This window comes from Zonotrichia leucophrys, chromosome 4, assembly GCF_028769735.1.
Source record: "Zonotrichia leucophrys gambelii isolate GWCS_2022_RI chromosome 4, RI_Zleu_2.0, whole genome shotgun sequence".
NCBI lineage: Eukaryota > Metazoa > Chordata > Aves > Passeriformes > Passerellidae > Zonotrichia > Zonotrichia leucophrys.
Genome location: NC_088173.1, coordinates 66,951,309 through 66,975,838, shown reverse-complemented (window position 1 = coordinate 66,975,838; position 24,530 = coordinate 66,951,309). Strand labels below are relative to the sequence as shown.

At 44.6% G+C, this 24,530-nt stretch overlaps 1 protein-coding gene across 4 annotated transcripts in view; it reads left to right on the top strand.

The window, feature by feature from the left end:
• Positions 1 to 269: 269 nt before the first annotated feature.
• EIF2AK3 (eukaryotic translation initiation factor 2 alpha kinase 3) overlaps positions 270 to 24,530 on the top strand; it is a 43,822-nt gene continuing 19,561 nt past the window's right edge. The window contains exons 1-3 of one of the 4 annotated variants that reach the window (XM_064711992.1): positions 270 to 616; positions 7,911 to 8,040; positions 23,175 to 23,369. In XM_064711992.1, coding sequence (XP_064568062.1) covers positions 354 to 616; positions 7,911 to 8,040; positions 23,175 to 23,369 — 588 coding nt within the window. In that variant the 5' untranslated portion in view covers positions 270 to 353. Of the gene's footprint in view, positions 617 to 6,816; positions 6,934 to 7,178; positions 7,240 to 7,536; positions 7,648 to 7,910; positions 8,041 to 23,174; positions 23,370 to 24,530 lie in introns of those variants that run through there. The other 3 variants (XM_064711994.1, XM_064711993.1, XM_064711995.1) reach the window with 3 other exon arrangements.

Genomic DNA, 24,530 nt, shown 5'->3' with positions numbered 1-24,530 from the left:
TGCGCTCGGCGATTGGCCGGCGCGGCGGTAGAGGAGGGGGAGAGAGCAGCGTGGCTCCGATTGGCCCGGCGGGCTCTGTTGACAAACACCCAGCTCCTCCCCGCCTCCGGCCGCCGAATGCACCAATCAGAAGGAAGCGGCGGGCTGAGCGGCGTGGCGGCCGACCAATGGAGTGCGTGTCCGCCTCGCAGGGGCGGGTGCGCGCGGGGTGCCGGTACGTGGCGGGCGGGCGTGGCGCGGCGGGCAGGGCTGCGCGCGCGGCGGGCGCCCATTCTGTGGCGGCGACAGCGGTGACAGCGACAGCGGCGTTCATGTCCTAACGGGTGGCGGCGGCGGGCGAGCCGGGCCCCTCCATGCGGGGGCCGCGGGGCCGCAGCGCTCTGGCCGCCTTTGCGTTGCTGGTGCTGCTCGGGGTAGCGGCGGGCGGCCCGGAGCCGCCGCCGAGCGATGCCGCGGCTGTGGAGGCCGCGTTCGGGCTGGGGGCGGCCGCCGCTCCCGCCGCTCTGCCCGCTGGTTCCGCGGACGTGACAGTGGAGGACGATGAGGGCGGTGTGGCCCCTGCAGGGCCCGGAGAGCCGGACGCTGAGGGCAGCGGAGAGGCCCGGACCGGCAGCAGGTGAGCGGGGCAGGGCGGTGACTGGGGTGGGGAGCAGTGCCTGGGGCTGAAGGGGGGGTTCAGTGCCCGGGTGAGAGTGCGGGGTCGCTGTCTGAGGTGAGGGTCATGCCTGGGGCTGGCTGGGGAGAGTGTCGGTGCCTGGGGTGGCTGGCTGGGGGTCGGTGTGGGGCGGCTGAGGTGCGGTCAGTGCCTGGGGAGGCTGGGGAGTGTCGGGAGTCAGTGCCTGGCTCTGGTTAGGGGGAGTATCAGCGGATACAGGGATGGGGGTCAGTGTCGGGACTCTGGAAGGGTGTCTGTGACTGGGGTGGGGGTCAGTGGTCCCGGCGGGGAGGTGCTGGGGAGGGGATCGGCTCCGGTGTGGGGGTCAGCGCCTCAGGGGACAAGGGTGCCATGTCCGAGGGGACACGATTGTGTCTGGGCTGGGAATCAGCAGCTGGGGGTGTTGGGGAGGGGGCAGTGCATGGGAAAATGGCTGCAGCGTCCCGGGGGTCGTGTGTGGGGAAGGGCCCGTGCAGGAGTGGCCTTGGATGGGGATGGCGCTGGGATGGGTCGGGAGTGTTGGAGCGGGAAGAGGGGAGGAGGCAGAGTTGCGCTGTGGGGTTATCGCAGATGGAACGGTGCTTGGGAAAGCGGTGAAATGCGGGTGTCGCAGGCTGGTGCGTGGGGCTGGACTGTGGGACACGCAGGGAAGCGTCCCCGGGCCGGAGAAGGGCTGGAAGGGCTGAGTCCCGTGCTGGGGCTGCAGGAGCGCTGCAGGGATGGATGGACAGGCCGGACCGACGGGGAGGCAGTGACAATGAGGAGAGGGAACTTCGGGACCTCACCAGCGCTGAGGTGCTCGTTCTTTACGCCGTTGTTAGCAAGGAGAAAGGGTGTCTTAGTTCTTAGACAAACAAGCTGCCGGATGTCACGCTATGTGACATCTGGCCCGCCTGCTTACCCTGGTATTACCACGTTCGATCCTTCCCTTGCCTTGCTCCCATTCTGTGCCTGCGGGAAGGAGACCCTAAAGCATCTGCAGTGTAAACTCTTCCCAATGCCCGCAGCTCGCAGCTGTTCAGCGCACGCTGTCCTTTTCTGTCATCGTTTTGTTTTAAAGAAAACGCGGTTCCCCCTGAGTACTTAATTGTCTGTTCAGCGCAGCCACTGGGGTGTGCCTGAGGGGAAGCCAAACATGCCAGGCAAATTGATGAACAAGTTTCAGAATGTAAGAAAGGGAAATAAAATTCTTAATAACTGCGTGTGGCAAGAAGCTCCGGCAAAAGGAAGACTCAGATGAATGACTCAAGTGCAGAAATGTTAGTGAGCTGATTCCAGTCTGTTTCTGAATTGGCTGTTAACGAAGAGATGACAAGCCACAGCCAGAGTTTAAAGGAAGAACAGCATGACTAAATGCCTGCTGTATTTGAAAACATGAAAATGAATAGCCCAAAGCTTGTTCTTAGTATGGCCAAGCATTCACTTCAAACAAGAAACCGGCTGAAAACACCCTGCTTTCTTGCAGGACAGTCTCACCAGTTAGCAACAGGATCATTGTTTTATGTAGCAGGTGATCAAAATACCACCTGCTTTATTGCAATTCTGCTGTATTCAGTTTTTGATAGGACCCTTGTTTGTTTAGCCTAGGAAAATTTTAAAAATATATTTTCTGTTTGTCTTCTCGTGCTAAGTAGAATACACTAAAGATGTTCAATGTAGTAAATTAAGCCTGAGATTAAATGTAGCTGCTCTGTAATTGATTAGCATGTAGGAACAGATTTGCTGTCATCAAATAAAAATAGAATGGCTGCCTGGCCATAGTGTTTGTGTGCATTTCTTTTTTAATCTGTGTTTCTGAGATTTCCACTCATCTCAGCTAATTGTTCTTCAGCAATACACAGGCAACATAGAGGTCAATATAATCTGGAAAAAAAAAAGAACAAAATCAAAACCCCAACTGTCTCTGCTGTGGGCAGATGAATGTCATCATCTTGGTTTGAAGATTTTTGTTTTTCTAAAAGAAACCAGGAGGATTAGTGATTTACTGTGCTCTTTACACACAGACATGCAGGGTTTGCTGTTGGCATAGCTGCTCAGAGTGCAAGTTTAACATATTTGCCATGTCCCAATGGACTTTTGAGGGTTTGATGATCCTTCTAAACTGAAACAGGAGCAGTGGTAAATGTACCACGATGACCATGAGTTCTGCCTTGTTTTTCTAACAAAAACAACTGACTTGAATAAATGCAAAGTTTGGTGCAGTGAAAGGGTGTGGGTGAACTGAAGAATTGTTCCTCTGTCCTGTTCACAACTCCCCTTGCTATCTTGGCCCTTTTGTTGGTGAGTAAATCCCACCTTCACTTCTTTAAGGCAGAGCAGCGCTGTGCTCAGGCCTCCTGATCTCCCAGAGTGGGCTGTGACCACTGTGGGCACTCACAAAGGTTCCTTTTGTCAGTGTCTGTGGAAGTTTGCAGGAGATATTTTGCATCATTTAAAGGGGGGGGATGACATTATCACTGTCCTGGAATAGCAAGTTCCTGTCTGTGAGCAAAAGAGGATAGGAAGTGGTAAGAAAACATTTTCATTCAGCCACAGAGCTGGTTTTAGATAGTCCAGATGTGCTTTCATAGTGACAAAGTGCACATAAAACCTCACTGCACAGCACTGGCTTGTTCCCTGCCAGCTGCTCTGATTTCTGTATCTCTGCATGCTGCAGGAACTGGCCCCTTGCTTTAGTCCTGCTGTTGGCCATCTGTAAGGGCCCACAAGGATTTTCTTTTTCTCCATCACAAAACATTCTGCACCAGCAGCTCAAGGCAAGGGGAAGTGCAGGGTTTCATTATACAGATGTTCATTTTTCAGGTGAGGGATCCCAGATTTAAGTGACTGCCTCATTTTGAGTAATTTCTTTTTGTATCTTTTTTGTTCTGGTCCAGCCTTGTGGAGATCATTGAAATATAATTTTGTGGTATTGGTCATAGGTTTGTTTTTTTCCTTTCTTTAGTATCCCTGTGATGTGATTCACTCCCTGATATAGTCTTAGTGTCAACGAGGATTGACACAGCCTTGATGCTGTCTGTGTCTATCCTTTGTGTTAACATTGTGATTTTTGACCTTAAGCTGGGTAATATTTTGAGTTTTCCCTTCTCAGAAGGCAAGGGTTAGGGTTAGGTAGTGTTCTCAGAAAAGCTGTGTGTTCTAGATGATGGCATCTTTGGTCCTTCAGCTTCACCCCAGTCAGGAAGTGATGTAAATAAAGCCAGCAATAAGTTCTGTTTTTCAGAGAATAAGAGTTTATCAGGCCCAACCAAAATAGAAACTGAGTCAGGAGTTCCTTTTGCTTTCTGTTTGTCCATCAGTTGGCCCAAGGACACATCAAACACACACTTTTTGATGTAATGGAATTACAGGGATTGCAGCCCTGACAAAGGCTGGCAAACAGGTGGCTGACAGGACTCTGTTCTGCAACTGTGGCTGTTATTATTCTTGTGTTTCTAAGATTTGCTGTAAGAACTGCCATAACACACTGCAGTCAGCCACAGTGGCACTGTGGGGTGACAAAAAGCAAACCCCCGGCCTGTTTTAAAGCTCTGAAATATTTTCTTGAAGCAGTTGCCTAATTTGCTTTTATCATAATGTGTTAATTTGGTGCTTGACTAGACTACCTGAGCAACAGAAAGATCTCTTGTCACCACTTCGTGCTCCCAGTACACAAAGCTGCAAGCACTGGAAGCTCACAGAGAAAGGGAAGGGAAAATGTGACAGTGAGAAACACTAGAGAGAGTGTTGGGCACAAATTTCAGCTTTTGCACCAATCAGGGTTCAAGTGATGGGGTTTAACTTCCTGGAGTCCATCAGAGAAGAGGAAAACAGGTATTGAGATTTTAACTCCGACAAACAGAGTAAGGAATGAAGGATTTTATCAGAAGAGTGAGGAGTTTTAGCTCCTTTTTCCAGGTATGTGATATCACTGAAGAGCAAGATGAAGCTGGAACCAGAAATGTGGCTATCTAGTTGAAAATGAATCAGTTATTTAAAAAGCAGAGTGTCCTGGGTTGGCTATATGATGCTTTTATCCCCAGTCATCTCATTCTGTTTATGTTGAATAATAAGTGCATCATATAGTCAACCCAGGACACAAAGGGATGTTTCTCTTACACCTAGTTCCAGTTCTAAAGGCAGCCACACCTGAGATTTAGATCCAGCTGGGCTGGATCTGTTCTGTCTCTCATGGAAGTGTGTGCTCACAGTGAAACAAAGCCCATTCCCAGCTGGGGACTGACCCTGAGTGCCCCTGCACCCAAGAAAAGCCAGGATTTTTACACTCTGCAGAATTGGTTAAAGCAGTTCCTCCAAGTGCTGCTGCCACAAAGGTTCCCCACGCTCCCTCCTCTTTCCCAATCAGCTACACTCAAACTGCAGGGTGGTTACAGCTCCCTTTGTGTGGCTGCAGGTCAGGGGGCAGTACAGGCTCCAACACCACTGTCTGGGTGCTGCTGGAGAGCCTCAGACAGTGAGGGAACTCCTAGGGTGTCGGTTTTTCGGCTGTTTGAAGGGCCTGGAAAGGCCCGGAGTGGCCTTGGGGCAGCCCGCGTATCAAAGGACGAGAAGAGGCTTCAGTTCTTCTTTCGGTCTCTATGTTTATTAATTGTTTATCTAAAAGATTTTCTTTCAGCCCGACAGAGATCTGCTCAGCAGCCAGCCATGAGCACACTGTCCTGCCTCCGGACAGTCACGTATCTTTATACCCAAAGTTACATGTACAATATTTATCATTTTTCCCCAATACCTTTTATTCTTATTGCCCGGTGCACTTTTAGTAATGACCAATCCCAAAGTGCCACCATCACCACAGAAGATGGAGGAGAAGAAGAAGAAGAAGGAGGAGGACAGGACACGCCCCAATTCCTCCATCTTACTTCTCTAAACCCCCCTGTACAGAAATCCTAAACCCTGTTTCACTCTCTAATTAACCAATCCCTTCACCATTCACCCCGGTGAAACCCTCCTATCCTCATACAGGTGTCGTCTCCTGTGTAGGATCAAAGTGCAGCCACCAGACACTTCTGGAACATTCCAGGACTCCCGAGCCCCCCAAGGGTGGTCTCGGTGGCACCTCAGTCCTGAGGTGCTGAGATCCCACACTAGGGAAGGCTGAGGTTTGCGTCTGGTGGGGGAAGATAATACAGAAATGTGAGCTACAAAGGCATGAAACATTGCTTACTTGAGGGAGAAGTCAAAGAGGAAGAATTAGATAAAGGAAAACAATGGGAGCACACGGGAAGAAAACATTTCACAGTGTGATTTCAGGATTTGTCTTCTCTGCCAAAACTCCCTTCATTCTAGCTGCTTTTCTACCTCTTTTTATAACCTAGTTGTCAGGAGGATCAACATAAAATTTAAGTAGACCCACTTGGAATAATATTTTCTTATGCAATGCTAGAGGGTTTCAGATAAATTGCTTTACCATAAAGCAAACAGATTGTGTTAAATATGTGTCCAAGGCCTTCAGTGTGTGAGCACTTGTTTACAGTACTTGAAAATAGTCAATCTCCTGCAATCTGGTTTATTATTAACCCAGTCTACGTTTCTAGGCAGTTGGAAAAAGCGTTTGTAATCAGCTTATAAAAACTTATGTCTCCTACTGTGCAAATATTTGCACAATTGGTATTTTTCTGACAGTCTCTTAAACTTAGCTTTTTGAGGAATGTGATGTTTGGCCACCTTCAGAAGTAGGAGCTGCTGTGGCATTTTTGGAAAAGGCTAAAGATCTCTTAATTTTTCTCTTTATCAGTAGTGTAGTGCTGTAAGCATTATAAAATCCTGTAAATGCTGTGGGTTACTTTAACATGTAAACCAGCCGTGTTTTACATGACTGTTGGAGGTGATGTCATGAGCCACTCTCTCTGAACATGTTTTTGGATCATGATTTCAGTTTTTCCCTCCTTAAAGCAAACTAATAACCCCCCTCATTCCTTCCCTAAACTCTGTGATACTACACCATTAACTGTGGACAAGTGAATATATTTGGCCACAGCTCTAGACAATAATTTATTGTCCCTTATTGTTTAAAGCAAAGATTAATACACATGTCTGTGTGTGCACCACCAGCCCCCTGCCCTTTCAGCCTCACCTGAAACTGGTTAATCTCCCATCATTTATTTGCACAGTTTCTTATTCTCACTGAAATCAGTGACTCCAAAGGTCCTGCTGGGTCACTGGATCCAGCCCCCCTCAGTGCAGGCAGCCTGAAAAGTGATCAAATTCTACTCCCTGTGCCTTTGAAGATTGAGCTGCTGCAAGCCAAACTGACACAAACACAATCTCAGCTTTTTCAGGTCAGAGAGAAACAATCTTCAAGGGAAAAAAAAAAAAAAAAGCCCTTCAGAAATGCCTTGTCAGTGCTTTGTCTCTGATGTGTTGTTTATTTTGTTTGTTTGTTTATTTTAATGCTGGCGCTCTAGCCCAACCAGAAATGCTTATTTCTAATTGTACAGCTCTGCAAGGAACAAGATTTACTGAAACTGAGGAGCTTGAGGCGCTGTGGAAATCAGCAGCCAGCCTGCCATGGCCCTCTATCCCAGACACCAGGCTACTTAAAGCCCAAGCTGCAAAACCCACTTTCATTTCTTCATGCTCTGCAGGTGTTGGAAGTTTTTTGTAGTGCCCTGTGTTTGCCTTTGGAGGGACTTTTTTTATTCAGAAACTTACAAAATGTCCTAGAAATTTGATGTCTAATCCAAAATTATTGAAAATTTAGTTGCAACTTCATATTTCTTACATCCTGGTTGGTTGGATTAATAGATTTGTGTTTAGGTTGCTTTGAAAGCTCAGTTTGGAAGGGAGTGGAAGAAGTGAGATCCATACTGTTTGTATAAATATCTCCAAAAAGATGATCTCATTCAGTATTTTAGTGGGAACATTTGCATGCAGGAGCAAAAAGTCAACTGCCTTCCCCTGAATCTGAACTCTGAAAGTGTTTTACAACATGGAAATTGGGGTATGACATCCAGCATGGAAATTGGTGTGTGACATCCAGCATGGAAATTGGGGTATGACAATCCAACATGGAAATTGGTGTATGACATCCAGCATGGAAATTGGGGTATGACATCCAGCATGGAAATTGGGGTATGACATCCAGCTCTTCCACTCCATGGTTGGTCTGGGTAGAGCTACCCAGCTGAATTGCTTTTCTGCAGAATACACAGACTTAACTTAAGGGTTGGGGTTGGGTTTTACTGAGCATTAAAGGCAGCTAAAAGGAGAATTCCACCCTGCTGCAGTTGTGACTGTGAATGTTCGCACCTTGCAGGTCTCTGGTGATCATCAGCACCTTGGATGGACGGATTGCTGCTCTGGATCCAGAGAACAGTGGCAGGAAACAGTGGGATCTGGATGTGGGATCAGGCTCTCTTGTGTCATCCAGCCTCAGTAAACCAGAGGTAAGGCTTCATTTCTTTCCTGACTAAATATTTAAAAATGGAGTTGTCTGTAATAAAAGGAATGCAGCTTCCTCCCTGTTTGGTAGCTGTTAAATAATGGAACAAACACTTACAAAACTTTGTCAGTACTATTCTCAAACTTTTTTTTTCTTCAGTGCTTACATCATGTTGCCATTTCAAACTGGAGTGTGTCAGCATTTCAGCCTTGGGACTGATGTATTTGATAACTATCAAACCAGATGATGTAACTGAGTTGGGGAATTGTGTGTAATTGCTGATTGAAAACAAGTTACTTGTAATTTCAAGCAAATGAAAGGATCATCTGCCTTGTATTACTAGGCTGTGTCTTGGCAAGTACTGGCTTTTTTTTCCCTCTAGAAAAGCAAAAGTCCTTGTGACTTAATAAATGAACAAAGGATTGTTTTGGGTGTTTTATACTAGATAAGCAGGCTGCCTGTGAAATAGAATGTGTTAGCAATTAAACAGAGTGCTGAAGGTCACCCTGAAGTACTGAGTGCTGGAGGGTTGCATCACTTCTTCCTGATGAACTCTAAGTAGAAAATGTAGAGTTCAGTTTCTTGTTTGGTGCCATTGGCCACCATCAGTTTCAATAAACTAGGCTAAAAATTAGAAGGAAGTGGTTTTTTTTCCTTTTTTTCCTTTTCCTGCACTGGGAAGATCTCTGATTCATTCTCCCCTAGAATTAGGAGGAACAAAACCCCAACAAAGAGGTAATTTGGGATGATAACACAGCACAGAAATACACAGTCCTTCCCTGCCGGGGTGGTTGGGTTTGATGACCAGTCCTGCATCATCCTTTGCACAGTGAGCAGCAGAGAATGAGAGCTGAGTTCAGGGTTATTCAGGCTGCCTGTGGATTATTCATTCCTGCTTTTGTGGTTCTTTGTTGCTATCCATGGCCATGACCTCTGTTTTGGTGTAAAGGCAAAGGAAAGATGTGCACTGTTGCTGTGAGAGCTGCTGATGAATATCTCAGGTTGCAGAAGTAACACGAATTATTACTCACATTCCTTTGTTTCTGAGAGAGAATTTTATTTATGGATGCAGCTTTGTGAGATTTGTTCAGGTGTATTTTTGTGGTTTAGAAAAAACCCTGTAGGGAAGAAGAACTTTCCCCCCAAAATATATTTAAGAGCACTGAATTGTTTAAGAGAATTGAAAAGAATACAGGAGAGCTGTGAAGAGCTCTGTGAGGTGAAGATGTCAGTGACTGTGTGATCCTTCACAAATGTTGTAGATATATAAAATACTGGCCTGTTACCTGTTGCTGCAAATTTCTGCTGACCACATGAAAATAGAACCAGTGGTTATGAAATCTGTGCAAATATAACTTTGTTTTTACACTACAAGTTAAGCCACAAGCCCATGTTTTTAAAGATTTTGGGAGTGCAAGCATTTCTAATGATAGAAGTGTTTTTGCAAGTATAGATTCTGTCACTCAACTGTCTGTCCAGGGTTTTGATATTTTTCCAATATTGCATGACTGTAGAAATGAAAGGTTGGGGCTTAGACAACAAAAAAATGTAGTTTGTCCATGTGGTGTTTAATTCCCTTGTGTGATTACAAGTCAGTAGGGTGTAATTTCTTTAAAAATTACATTTTTAAAGAGCACTTGGATAGAGGAAGTTGGGCTTTCAAATAGTTTCATTTCTACAGCTGTGGCCAAAGACACTGAGGGATTTTGGCAATTGAAATGCAGAGCCTATGAGAGAGCTAATTTTGGAAGGAAAAGGTCATTTTGGCCTTTCAGAAGCTGTTAAGTGTTATGAATATGGGCCTTTTTAGACTTCTTACTGTCATGTAAACAAATGCTGTTAAGACAGAATTTAACAAGAAACATGATGAAAAGTGATGAATACTCGGAATAAACTGCATTTAAATATTTAAATATTTAATCTGCTGTCAGTAATCAGCTGAAAGACTTCATGCAGTGAATCTAGATACTTACTTGAGTAATTCACCTCATTAAAATTGCTGTGAAAATTCTGGTTTGGGTCAAAATACTGCTGTGGGTATGTGACCTGGTGAGTTTTATTCTCTCAAACTGAGTTTTGAGACTTTTCCTTCCTCTTCCAGCATTTCTGAAGTAACAAAGGTTTCTGTGCTAGCAACCACAGTGTTCATCATCAAGCAGTAACATTATGTAAGCTGTTAAATTACATCTTCTTGCAAGAAATGGCAGATGAGAAACTCTGTGTTACACTTGCAGAGACAAAGATTTGTGTTCTTTCAGAGCAAGGAAAGTGTGATGCTGGCTCGGAATTGTTTTGATGAGGGTTTTTTTTAACTATCTCAAGTGTGACTACAATGAACTGTAGTTCCAAGTCCTGGTGCAAAAGCATGAATTTCATTCCCAAGTGCCTTTTAAGAATAGACCTTAGATCTTCAAACTTGGAGTGTTTAACAGAAGTGTAGTTAACTTCCTTTACCTAACTGTAAAATGTCAACCTGGCTGTCTGGAGCTCGTGTGTTAATTAGGAAAGTGAGGCAGTGAAATTTCAAATGTTCCAGCAGCTCTGTCAAACACTTCAGATCTTGAAACTACTGCTTAAGACACTGACAAGTGAGATGTTCATCATTTGTCATATGAACCAGATCAATTAGAAAGGAAAGGCTGCTGAAGTATTAATTGTGTGTCTGGGTAAGTAAAATGCTAAAATTCTTTCCTTGGCTCTAAGCTCCAGCATCAACAAATCATGGTCAGGGTGTCAATGCTGAAAAGTTGACTCTGCAGTTCAGGCTTGTGTGTGAGAATTTAAAAACTGTTTCCCTATCCATTGTTTTAAAATGGAAAACCTTTCTCTATAAAAGCCTGGTTGCAAGTCCAAGTTTTCCTGTTACCTGCACACAAAGATTGCCTGATGAAATTCACAGTAAAGTCATGGAATCACAACTTTTCTAAAAGGGAGCTTAATTTTAATAAAAACACTTTGCTCTTTAAGATCTGGGTTTGTAATTAATACACTGTCCATACTCAGACAAGAATACTTTGGGGAGAAGCAGCGTGTTGAAATAATGATGGTTAATTATAGAGAGAGAGAGATCTGCTGCAGAAGCAGTGGGAAAGCTTCACAGCACAGTTTGTTGATGAGGATGATTAATTCTTTTACCTGCAAGCTTTATACTAAATTACTTAATGAGCACCAATCAGAGTTGTTTCAGTGCTCTGGGCAGAGGCTACACTGGGATGGACTCAATAATCACTGCTGGGCTTGGGCTGTTCCACACTAATCCCTGAGTAAGCACCTTATTTCCTTATTTGAGCCATTGAAGATCATGGGACAAAATCAGTTTCAGCTCCCAAGGCTGACATTTATAGCAGGGTAAACATACCCCTGTATCCTGGAAAAATGGAATCATTTGATTATGCCATGTCACCAAATCTGTCAACATCCTTATTCCAATAAAGACTCTTGTGACCTTTGTATTTCATATGTGTATGCATGAATATAGAGACATACAAACATAAATAGATCTTTTTATTGTGATAGCCACATAAAACCAACTTTTCTACAAACCCAGACATCTGTGTCATCTTTTTTGGACATAGAAGTGGCATATTTTTATGGAATAGCCTTGTATTATGGTTTTTTTCTCCAGAGAAATATGGAGAGGTGAAGAAGTTTTATACTGAAGTCATCTGAAAACTCATTGCATTGTTGATGAAGTGAACCCACAGGGACTTTGAGCAGATTGTTCCTTTTTTGCTTAGAGCAGTGGGTTGGAAAAGGATTTTGAAACCTCAAAAAACTCCACTAGTGACTGAATTTAATGTACAATGTGAGTGTATCTTCTTTCTTTTTCCCTCCCTTTATATGCATCATTAACTCTTCCCAGTTTTCAGTGCTTTGATTTCCCAAAAGAAATACAGAATTCTGCTGTGAGGTGTCCAGACCCCTGGGATTCACTCTGAGGTACTGACTTGCCTGCACTTTGGCTAAGGAGCCTCTGTGCCCAGACAAGGCAGGAGGAGCCCAGATCTGCCCTGGGTTGCTTTGGGAACACAAGAGGAAACTCAGCAATTCCCATCCTTTGACCTCTTACACTCTGGAATAGAAGAAAATGCAAAATCCACATTGAAATGGGTCAGGGCAAGGCAAGAGGTCAGAATGCCCTTTGAGGGGCTTGAATTGTGAATTCTGTTGTGTGCCCTCCCAGAGGTTCAGGGAGAGTAAATAATTGAACAGTGGCTTTGAAAGAATTAGGAAAGTTTCACCAACCACTTACAGCAGGATTTTATTAGTTTGAATAAAACTTATGTGTTTGTTTGGCTCATGGCTTTCTATTATAGTTATTTTTCGGTTGAGTCACTGTCTGTAAATACCATCCAAGGAAAAGCTGATAGTGTTTGTCTTGGATATGGGTGGGGAACACTTAAGACTGTCAGACACTTGAGTGTTTTCACTGAAGAGGTTATTATAGCAGCTGTTAAATGCACTGATGAATATTAGGAATTTATATTAATCCTGCATAAAATTGTTCTGACTCTGCTAACATTCACTGGCCAAACAAAAAGGAGATGCTTTTCAAACTACACAGATATTCCGAGAAAATGTCTTTGTTCTGAATTCTGCTTAAACATGCATGCCTCTATCCAGTTCACATAGTGATCTGAACTCTTAATTTTGGGTGCATCTTGAAAGATCTGGAATGGGACACACCAGCAACAGAAACAATCTTTCCTGCTTAGCACTTGGAGCAGTCTCTGCACCCCCCAGGCAGCTCACAGGAGAGTCAGACTTTCACATACATAGAATAACAGGTTGGTTCTCTGAGGTGTTAGAGTGAGTACAAAAGGGTTTTAAAGGACAGTTTTACTCAGGAAAGGATACATTTTTTAAATATATATTTGTGCTGTAAAACTACTTTCTGGCTGTAAGACGTTCTGAGCAGATGTAAAGCACTGAATTGCCACTGTTCTCCAGCAGGCAGAGTGTAAATCAGTGGTCTGGTTATTGAGGTGACTAAACTGGGGAAAATGCATTTCCTTGTAGGTAAACTGGTATCATTTTAGTTGTCTGGAAGAATATTCTAGTGTTATTACAGTGACCTTAGACGGTCACTGTGGTGAGAGAAGGACGAGAATCTTGTTTATTGATCAGAAGGCTTGATTTATTTATATAAGATATATAATACATTATAACTATACTAAAAAGAATAAGAAGAGAGGTTGCAGAGAGCAGCTCAGCTAAGAATAGAATAGAGAGAATGAATAACAAAGTTCTGTGTGCAGGGAATCTGTCCCTGAGCTGCTCCTGTGATTGGCCTCTAATGGTACACAAGGAAGATGAGCCAATCACAGGGGCACCTGCTACATTTCACAGCACTGATAACAATTGTTTACATTCTTCTTCTGGGGCCCTTTGCTTCCCAGAAGATGGACAAATGTGAAAGAAAGGATTTCTATGAAAAAATGTCTGCGACATAGTGTCCTGTAGTGACCTTTATTTTTGTGCACCACTGAGACCTGTAGAACCACCAGATGCTTCGATAGTTGGAGGTGTCATTCCTGCAGAGAAAGACTGGCACGTCAGCTGGCTCTCAGTCATACAGGTTTTCTATAACAGACACGAAATTAAACTGTGCTAAATGAAATACAAGATGTGGGCATTGATAACAGTCGTTTTGTTGTTGGAGGCTGGAGGTGACCAGTTTAAAGCTGAGAAAACTGCACTGAGATATCCCGTGACAGGGAATCAGCTGCCATCTCCCTTCCACTGCAGGGGAAGGAAATGTGATTCCCTGTTGCCTGCGGGGAGAGAGAGACAGATTAGTGTCTTAAATGGTCCTGGAAAAGCTCATCATGAATAAGAAGTGAATGTCCAGAATTGTACTTCAAAGGAAGATAAATTCTAATTGCAGTTGAGGCAGAGAAGGCTCAGAGCCATCACGGGGAGTGGAGCCTGTGTTTGCAGGAAGGAATGGATGTGACCACTCTTGAACTGCATGGGTGCATTGGAATTCCTGATGGCACAAGTGGTTCTGTGCAGTTCTGTTGCTGGAAACACACACATGTGCAAGAAGAGGTTACAGGCTTGGGAAACTTCACTAGAGACACCTGTGGATTTCTGAGTAGAGATTTTTGTTGCTTTCTTGATGAAACTAAAACATAATTTATAATTCTCCTGAAAATAAATCTCTAATGTTGTTTAGTGGACAAAAAGTCATCTGCAAAAGACTTAACTGTTTTAAAGTACCCTGAGAGCTGAAAGCTGTGCTTTTATTGGAAACACAACCAACTTTTTTTAGTAGGGAATGGTAAAGCTGAGGAAAAGGGGCATTGCTGACAGCTGCCTGAGGTGAGCTGGTGGTCAGTGTGATGCTGCACCACCACACCATTATCACCAGCAGGGCTGTTGCTTAGGCAAGTGATGTTATGTATTTATCCAAACTGCACATCTGCAGTCCTCTGGTTTGGTGTCCTGCTCAATTAAAAAGCACCAAAATCTTCCTGTATCTGCAGCTCGGTGGCTGCCTTGCTGACACCTGGAGTTAGCACAGCAAAGCCCTGAGGAGGTGCTGACACGTGTCCTGCACTGCTCTGAGGACCCTTTGGAGGGTGACAGCTTCCCTTAGGGGACACGTCAGCAGCTGCAGAGCAGGATGTTGTGGCTTGTGTGATACCAGAGCTCTCAGAGCAGCCCTCAGGTGATGCTCTGCCTTGAGCAAAGCCAGGAAAGTTTCTCACTGTGTACAACCAGCTTTCATCTCATGCTCACAGCCATGGTCAAAATGCTGCAATGTTGGAAAGGCTTTTTACCATCCCCATTGCCTTGGGTTTTTATTCTCTTTATAGTAGAATAACGGAATGGTTTAGGTTGGGATACACCTCTAAGATTACAGAATTCCAGAGTCCAAGTGTTGACCCTGCAATGCTGAGGTCACCACTAAACCACATCCTGAAGTGGCACATCCACAAAGCTTTTCCATCTCCCCAGGGATGGTGACTCCACCACTGCCCTGGGCAGCCTGTTCCAATGCTTAACCATCCCTTCAGTGAAGAAAATTTCCTTACAGCACATCCAGATCTTCCCTGATAGAACTTGAGCCCATTCCTTCTTATCCTGTTGTTTGTTTCTTGGGAAAAGAGATTGACTCCTCTCATCTGGCTAAAACTCTTCAGGGAGTTGTAGGGAGCAAAAAAAAAGGGATCCTCTTTTTTTTTTTTCCAGGCTAACTAACTGCAGTTCCCTCAGCCATTTCTTGCAAATCTTGTGGTCTGGACCCTTCACCTCCTGGGTCTAGATAAGGGCAGGAAGAGAGCTTGTAATTCAGTTGCATATGGCCCACTGCATGTTTTGTATTGGCTGTTTAAGGGTTCTGCTGTTTACAGATAATAAAATGGATCAGCTCTAGTGCCTAGACAAATAGCAGTTTCAGGTAATGGATAACTTAGTTGGAATTCAGCTGCCCAATACACAAAAAGTAATTATTCTGCCCTAGAGCCTTTTTTAACTTTCAGGCTATATCTTTATCTACATAAAGAAGGGCCCATTTTGAGGGTGAAGCGATTTGGACAGTTTAGCAAATCATTCCTCTAGCAGCACAGCCACTGACATCTCATTTCCTAATTTCTTCTGGACTTTGTGCTTCATAAGGAGGTAACTATTAATCTTTGTCAAACTCCCTGCATGACTCGTGCACTCTCTCTTTGCATCCTTGAAAGAGGAGGCTGTGATTTGCCATGTTCTGTTCTCCTCCTCTTTTGGGCTCTTTTCCTGTAGGAGTTCCTCTGTGCCTTAGTGTCTCACATGGACTCTGTGTCCTTCTCTGCAAAACCATCCTGTCCATGCAGGGCCAGGGGAGGAAACACACAGGGTGCAGCAGAGATCACTTTGAATCCTGGTCTCCTGAAGTGCCAGAAGCTTCTGCTATTGCCCCTGCATGGATGCCAGGTGCCCACCAAAGCCACTCTGTCACCTCCCTCCTCAGCTGGACAGGGGAAAGAAAAATCTGTTGGAAAGGCTCATGGGTCAAGATAAGGGCAAGGAGAGATCATTCACCAGGCACCATCATGGACAAAGCAAACTTGACTCAGGAAAACCAGTTTTATTACCAATAAAACCAGAGTAGGATAAGGAGGAATAAAACCAAATCTGAAGAACACCTTCCCCCACCCCATCCCAGGCTTAACTTCACCCTGATTTTCTCTCCCTCCGCCCCAGAGTGGTGCAGGGGGATGGGGTGTGAGGCTGCAGTAAGTTCATCACACCTTGTCTCTTGTCTCTGCCACTTCCTCCTGCTCAGGGGAGGACCCCTCACACTTTTCCCCTGCTCCAGTGTGGGGTTCTGCCCACCCCTGTAGCCCCCACCACCAAAGCCTTGCCTTGCAACCCACATACAAGTGCCAGTTGTGCCATGGTGGCTGATGGACTGTGCAGGGCCTGTTTCTGGCAAGGCAAGGCTTTGGGAAATGGGTTTTTGCACTGATCCACTCCCTTAGGTGCTCTTCGTTTCGAGGAGCTCAGTGAGGGGCTCGGCAGCAGCAGCAGTTTCTCAGTGTCTCAAAGCACTGCTCTTAAGTTTCAGAAGACTTGCAGTCTTATTAATAAAACTTGCCATGTAAAAGAGGGGGATGGAATAATGTCAAAATAAAGTCTTTCTTAAAGCACTGTGCAGTTGGGTTTTTTATTATTATTAAGGAGAACAGTTTTTAAAAGTCTGTTACCATGGCAGCAGAGCAGGCTGGCATCTCTGTATCTCAAAACCCCAAGTCTTGTTTGACTGTGATTAAAGTAACTGTGGTGTTTCAGTTTGCTTGTCTTCAGAGGCAGGGTCTGTGTGATGGCACAGCAAACAGTGTTGGGTTCCTGATCTCTTTGAAGCTGGGGTGGTCTAGCACACTGCACTTCCTCACATTTCCTTTATGGCCCTTCAGGGGAGGGCAGAGCAGCAATAATTTTTTTAAGGGCAAACTCAAGCAGAACAAGGTAAGTGTGCCCCTGACATTGGAAAGGAGAGTGTAAGTCTCAAGCTGCTGTGCTGCTGTCATCTGTTGCTTTTTATACTGTTTGTGTAAAAGACAGTTTTGTTGGGACCCTGGTGCTTACACCTGATCAGATTTAAGATTTGAAGTGTAGAATCATGACAGAGATACCAGCTCCAGGCTTTTATTAAAGTTGTCGGGAGGATGTTGCAGGTGCTGCTTTGAAGAGAGAGAAGAAAGGAGTTTTGAAATGAGTTCTCTAGTACTCATCCAGGCACAGGGTTACAGCGTCACTTCACACACTCATACAGAAAATACAGGCCCACAGAAGTTGAATTTATTACTCTTTCCTGGGTATTCATGAAAAATGAAATAGAAACTAGCAGCTTGTGGAGTATGGGGGATGATGGCAGGAGAAGAAAGACAGTAATAGATACAAACTTGTGTCATAAGGTACTTAATGCAGGCAGGAGTCAGGGACAAGGTTTTGTCACTTGCTAGATGCTGTGAACTGTTGCTGGGTGAGCTGTACAGGCTGATGGTTAAAATCAGCCTGAGCTGTGAGAAACATCTCTGCTCACTGTTGCTGTGCAGACCTGGTGTGCTCTTGCAGGCTGTCACAGCCCAGCTGAGATGAAAGCTATTTCCATGGCTCCTCTGATGTGGCGCCTCTCAGCTCTGCAGGGGAGCAAGGCCACCTAACCCCACCTCTGTAAACAGCTCAATAAATTCTGATTATCTGATGTCCAGGTGCAGCCTTTCTCACAGCCCTGAGCTCAGAGATGGTTTGGGCATGTTCAGTGCTTACCAGGCTCAGGAGGTGCTCAGGACAGGTATGCACTTCATAAACAAGTGCAGTGCTGAGATCAGAGGTAATGGTGCTCACAAGAAGGAAAAATTCTCCAGACAAACAACAACCTGTTGGTATTTCCTGCCTCAGCTTCCTCATTGCCCTTGAACATGTCTTAGGTTGTTTTACTGATCTACATCATGGACTTCCTTTCGCTGTCAGTTTGCGTTTTCCTGGCTGGTTGAACAGTCAGTGTTTTGAAGGATACTTTGCTCTTTTACCAGTGCTTTTAGGCAGTGGAATCTTTTCAAAAGATTGTGCTTGTGTCTGGGTCTTTGTTCCCTTAAGGAAGTTGGGATGTTGGGGACCTTGCAGAAGTTGGAAGACTCTGGCTGGCCCCTTCATCCCTGAGTGCTGCTGTTTGATGTGGGTTTGCCTGTCAGTGAGAGTACACTGTCATCCTTGTAGTGCCCTGTGCTTCAGGATTTCTGCAGGTCGCTGGAGGCAAAACAGATGAATCAGCATCCTGAAATCTGAGGTGAAGAGAAGAAATAACCTCTTCTATTGAAGTTACAAACCCATGTCTCTGTGCAGATAACCTTCCTGCATGCATAGCAAATAAAGAGCAGAGAATAAATCAGTTCCAGACCAGCCCAAACTAGGGACATCTCAAAAATTGTGTGTGTATGTATATCTCAATATGTATCTATATCACCTGAAAAATCTGTCAACAATTACAGTAAGAATACCTGTGTTACTGTCTATGGGTTTGTGGTTTTAATGTGTTTGTTTTTCTAATGTGGAGCATACCAGCTTGCTTTCACTTTCCCAGATTTCTTTGTGCAGACTCTTGTTTCTACCCTTCAGAATAAAGCTGCCATATGTGACTTTTAATATGTTGCCTAGATTAATTTTAAAGAGGCTTAAAAGACATAGTTCTCAGTGAGAAGTAGCTTTCTTAAGACCATGCTTGATGTTGGCTTTGATCCTGTTTATTACAGTGATCCTATTGTAGGGATAATCATAGAGGGGGGAAAAAACTGGTACCTTTATCACTTAAGATCATGTAGGTTGATCTTAGTTAATTAGTAATTGGAATGAAGCTCTTGCAGCTTATAGTAACAGCAAGATTTGAAAACTACAAGCAGAAGTGTTAGAAAAACATAAAGACATCAAATCCTATTTTAAGGAGAATATTTCACTTGTGCGTGGTTATTTCCTTGGAGTCGGTAGATAGCCCAGCCCATCTGTAAACAATAATATTGACTGTTCTGGCAGCAGACTTGGCTCAGATGTGTCTGCACGTGAGCAGCCTCGATTTTTGTTTCAGACGATAACGAGCGTTAGGAAGGGGGTAGAATGTCACGCTTGCTGTTAAACAGCTCCTGGAAGCTTTAGTACTTCAGCTTGTTTTGATCTCTGTTTACACAATTTTCCCTTTCCGTGCTTTTTCTCTTCTCTGCGCCGCTGTAAATCAGCGGCTCCCGCACGGACCGACCAAGCTGCCGTGGCACCTGGCGTACGGTGCCCTCCTTTCCAGTGAAGAGTCTAGACAGCAAATTCCCTGGAAGCGTGAGCCGCTCCGGATCGCTATGGCTTTTTGCTTTTTTGTGGAGGCTTTTTAGAAACTGCATTACCTCACCCGTCGGCCTGGAGATTGCGCAGCCCGCGGCGCTGATAGGGCTGCGGAGCCCCGCGCGGAGCCAATGGAGAACTTGCGCTGCAAACTCTTAATGAGCAAAAGAGCAGCGGCTCGTTCGGGGCGCCGTAGTTAATGTGGGGGCTTTTTTTAAGTGTTACTTCTGAAAGACGAGCCACTTAACAATTATGTGCCATATTGCTGACCGGTGAAGCTGAACAAATAGCTATTTACATTGACAGATCAGAGGAATGTGTAAGTGCATGGTGGTAACCTACATTTTCTGTGCCAAGAGATTTGCAGCTGACTGCCTGGGTGACTCACTCCTTGGATTAGGAGATGAGGTAATGCTTTTGAGATACAGGGTGATGTCATTCCTTTACCTGAGCTGCATGCCGATGCTAGTTGCTAGTACTTTCAAGGAAAGTCCCTTTTCTGCTTCTCATGTGCTAGAGAATGAGCTGCATAATTCAGACAGTTCTTGTTATTAATGTCCTTCCGAAGCCTCTGGCTGAACTGCTCTTTGAAAACGGGATGTCACCACAAGTGGCCACAAATGCCTTTTGTTACACATGTATGTGGGCACCTGCGAGTGGCACATTTGCATACCTGTCCCATTCTTCAAATAAAGCTATTTTGTTAAAAGAAGACCTTCATGGAAATCAGGTGCTACCTCTTGTCAGCACTGTGTCGTGTAATCCATTTGTAAATAAAGTCATCTTAAAAGAAGGTGGGTTTTTTTCCTCCTGTTCTGTAGTGAAATAGCTCATTTGTGATGGTGAGTAACCCAAATATCTCGCTTGCACTTAGGGTCAGATTAACCTTACCCACTCCTACTCTAGCATTGTCCTTCACTGCAGCAGCTCTTCCTGCCACCCCTGCTCCCTTTGCTGATGTGTTCGTGGACAGCAGCTGGCATTTTCTCAGCTTTTCCCTCCCAGGATGTGCTGCTCCTGTGGATGCCCTCAAGGTTGGGAGCACGGACAGGTGACCCAACAGTGTCAGCTGTCCTCTGCAGTTTATGGGCACTGAGGTTTCAACACTTGAGCAGGCAGAGAGCCACTGTCAGGGAATTCTCAAAGCCATAACCTGATTCGGTCCATATTTTGGGTGTGTGCTGCTGAGTCAGCTTCATGCACCTTGGAAATTCGGGTGTGGTTCCTAGAAATGGCCAATGTGTCTGTGTTGTTTGCTGGAGGGAAATTTCCTTCTCAGGCCCTGGGATGAGAGCCTTGGGACAGGGCAGGCGCTTGAGGTGCCGTGTGTCACACTGTCCCCAGGGCTTTCCTTGCTCAGCAGCAATTCCTGGGCACTTCACAGCCCTGTCTCCGTTCTTCACAAACTTGGAATGGTCTCCAGCCCCCGGAGCAGAGTATCTCATGCTGCCTGGGCTTTCAGACTACTTGCATGTGTATGGATCATGTGCAGATCCATTCAGAGGATTTGTTAATGCAAAGGAACAGCTGCACAGGCTAAAAGTTGTCATCAGAATTATTATGGGCTTCTGAAGGAATATATTACAGAAACGTTTTGTGGCATTACTCCTCTGTGTTGAACAGAGTTTTAACAAGGTACTTCCAGCATGGTTACAGCTGCAATTTTGGCACTGGCATTTTGGTTTTAAAAATGTGTTTTCCAAATCTTCTCAGTCTCTTGTTTCTCAAGACTACAAGATTGCTCTTGAATATGAATGTTTACATAAACCTTGTTTGCTTTATTTGTCCACCAGTCAGGTGATCTCTACAAATTACGTGCCCCACTCCTCATGGAATATTTCCTTTTTTGTTGGTTTATTTCTGTGTGTGTGTATAGGGCTGTGAGTGTTTATTTTTCCTCCCCAATGGCAGATCATAATGCAACGTTTGTGTGTCACATGCAGTGTCTTTTCCAGGAGGTTTGGCCTTTATTGCCATAAGGTAAATACCTGAGAGGGAAAGAACACACTCAGTTTTGCTTTGTAAGAGCTTCACAGCTAATCTCAGGAGCTTATTTTTACCATCTCTTCAATTACACATTGTGCTCCTGAGAGGAGTTTTATTTCAATTGTCTCTCATCATGAGGCTTTTCAAAGCTGGAAAGCATTGGTGTTGGATCTTTTAGGGACCTTAAATACCAGCAGTGTGGGGTAACTCACCTGAATTTTCTCTGGAAATGAGATGTGTTGAACAGTGTGTGAGGAGATACTGCTCATGACAGGCACACATCTACAACATCTGTCTTTCCCTCCCTGTTCAGGTGAATCCCAGCTTTCCTTAATGCTGTTTGCTCTGCTCTGACCCAGTCAGAGGAATAAAAATTCCATGTTACATGGAATTTGAATCATGCAGAAGATGTGGTTTCACATCCTCACAGTAGCTCCAGAAATACTAATAAGAAGAAACCTTCCTGCATCTTTTGTACCACTTTGTAATACACATCTGTGCCTTGGAGTCTGAGCAGGAATATTTTTTTCCAAGTGACAAATACACATGTACCAGGAACAGTCTTTAATTCCTAATGTGTCAAGTATCCAAATTTAATGTAATTATGTTGTAGGATATTGCCCAAATGGACAGAGGTTCTGAAAAAGCAGTAAAAGCTCCCATGTTAATCCATATCCTCAGAAGCTAAGATTATGTGGATTACAGTTTCTCAGTGTTCTTGATGGGCACAGCCACTGTGGCTCCACAGCATTAGTTATGGTCCATCATGCTGATAATGAGTTTCTTAATAAGTCCCTCAGTACTCACTGACAGTGACTCATGCCTCTGAACTAGGATCTCCGTGAAAATCTCTGTGTAATAGGTGAAATATTGTATCCCAGTGAAGGTTTTTTTCCTTACTTGTGTTTTTAGGGAAAAACCAGGCAATTTTTAAAGGAACAACGTGCTTAAAGATAAGAAAATCCAAGGAGAAGTCAGATTTAACTGTCTGGAGAGGCAGAGGTGAAAATGTGAGCTCTCATCTCAGTAATAATTGCTCTCTCTGTGCTTTACAGAAAGTTGGGTATTCTGAAAAAGACATTAATCATGAAAACAGCCTCAGTTGTACTTTCAAAATCACTCTGTTTTGAAACTATCCTAAATAATCTGCAAAACTTTGCACTTTAACCAGTGCCTGTCTCTTGGAGAATGCTTCAACCCACATCATGTTTTCTGCAGTTTTGGATGAAACCTGTCAACTCATCGAGCTTTCAAATGTTTTGAAGAAGTGTCACACACTGAACTGTTTTTAAACTATGAATAGAGAAACATGGGTTTGATTTGAATCCCTGAAAGTTTTCTGTCTTCACTATAACTTTGAAAAATAGGATGCTGAGATATAAAACCAATAGGACTCTGAGATACAAAACCATTGGGACACTGGAGCATAACACACTAGCCTTGCTTACACAGCATTTCTGTTGCCATTTGTGGTCTGTGTGCTTTTAAATTATGGTCATAAATAATTAAAATTGTGGTTAAATCATAGCTAACTTGCTGTAGGACGTGAAATAAAACGATGTGGACATGCAACTTTTTGAGGTAAAAAAGAGGATGTTTAATTTCTGACTCTAATATTTATTGATTTTTAAAAGTGACAGTGGATGACAGTGCTACTTCTCCAATGACACTGGACAAACCAATAGTTCATCAACTTTTTCTTCTTCTATAAAAAACCACAAAACAATAAATTATTTACATAAAGTGCGTAAGAACGTTCGTTATAAGAATGTAAACATCAGAAGGCTTCGAAAAACGTAATAAAACAACAGCTAACCTTGAATTCAATTACTTCAGGTGTTTGGAAACAAGATCATTATCCCTTCCTTGGATGGGGACCTGTTCCAGTGGGATCGGGATCGGGGCAGCATGGAGGCCGTGCCCTTCACGGTGGAGTCTCTGCTCGAGTCATCCTACAAATTCGGCGAGGACGTCGTCCTGGTTGGGGGAAAGTCTCTGACCACCTATGGGCTGAGCTCCTATTCAGGGAAGGTAAGAGCCTGAGAAGGTGTTTTGTGGCTGTGTGGTTTGAGCTGTGCCTTGCAAACAGGTTGTCGGATCTCAGGATCTCAGTCCTGAGGTGCCGAGCCACCGAGACCACCCCTGGGGGGCTCGGGAGTCCTGGAATGTTCCAGAAGTGTCTGGTGGCTGGACTTTGATCCTACACAGGAGACGACACCTGTATGAGGACAGGAGGGTTTCACCGGGGTGAATGGTGAAGGGATTAGTTAATTAGAGGGTGAGACACAGGGTTTAGGATTTCTGTACAGGGGGGTTTAGAGAAGTAAGATGGAGGAATTGGGGCGTGTCCTGTCCTTCTTCTTCTTCTTCTTCTCCTCCATCTTCTATGGTGATGGTGGCACCTTTGGATTGGTTATTACTAAAAGTGCACCCAGCAATAAGAATAAATGGTATTGGGGAAAAATGATAAATATTGTACACGTAACATTGGGTATAAAGATAGGTGGCTGCCCGGAGGGCAGCAGTGTGCTCATGGCTGGCTGCTGAGCAGAGCTCTGTCGGGCTAAAGAAAATCTTTTAGATAAACAATTAATAAACATAAAAACCGAAAGAAGAACTGAAGCCTCTTCTCGTCCTTCGATACGCGGGCTGCCCCAAGGCCACTCCGGGCCTTTCCAGGCCCTTCAAACAGCCGAAAACCGGACAACAGGTGGCTGCTGAGGTTGAACTGTGGTGCAGGGCACAAAAGGGAGAAGCTGAGCGTGGTGGGCTGCAGCAGGGTGGCATGGCCCTGCAATCCCCTCCTGCCTGGGAGCTCCTGCTCTGCCCCTGGGCTGCCTTTGACCCTTGGCTCACTGTTTGCTAACCCAGCAGAGCACTGCTCACTCTTGACTGGATTTGTTCTGTGCTGGGTTGGCTGTAGCAGGGGATCGGGGAGTGCCAGAGGCAGCCCAAGGGAAGGGACCGGAGCTTTGTCACCAGTAGGGAGAGGATAAGAGGGATGAGGGCTTCAGCTTTATCATCTGGCTCTGTTTGAAGGAGACTTTACAATTCAGCTCACTGTGTATCAATTAATGCTTTAGGTGGCACCTTTTTAAAACCTAATTTCAGATTTTCAAAACTCCTGAGAACAGTAAACAATTTGACATATGCAAAAGTGAAGGACTTATAGTTGTTGTCACTGTGCTTTCT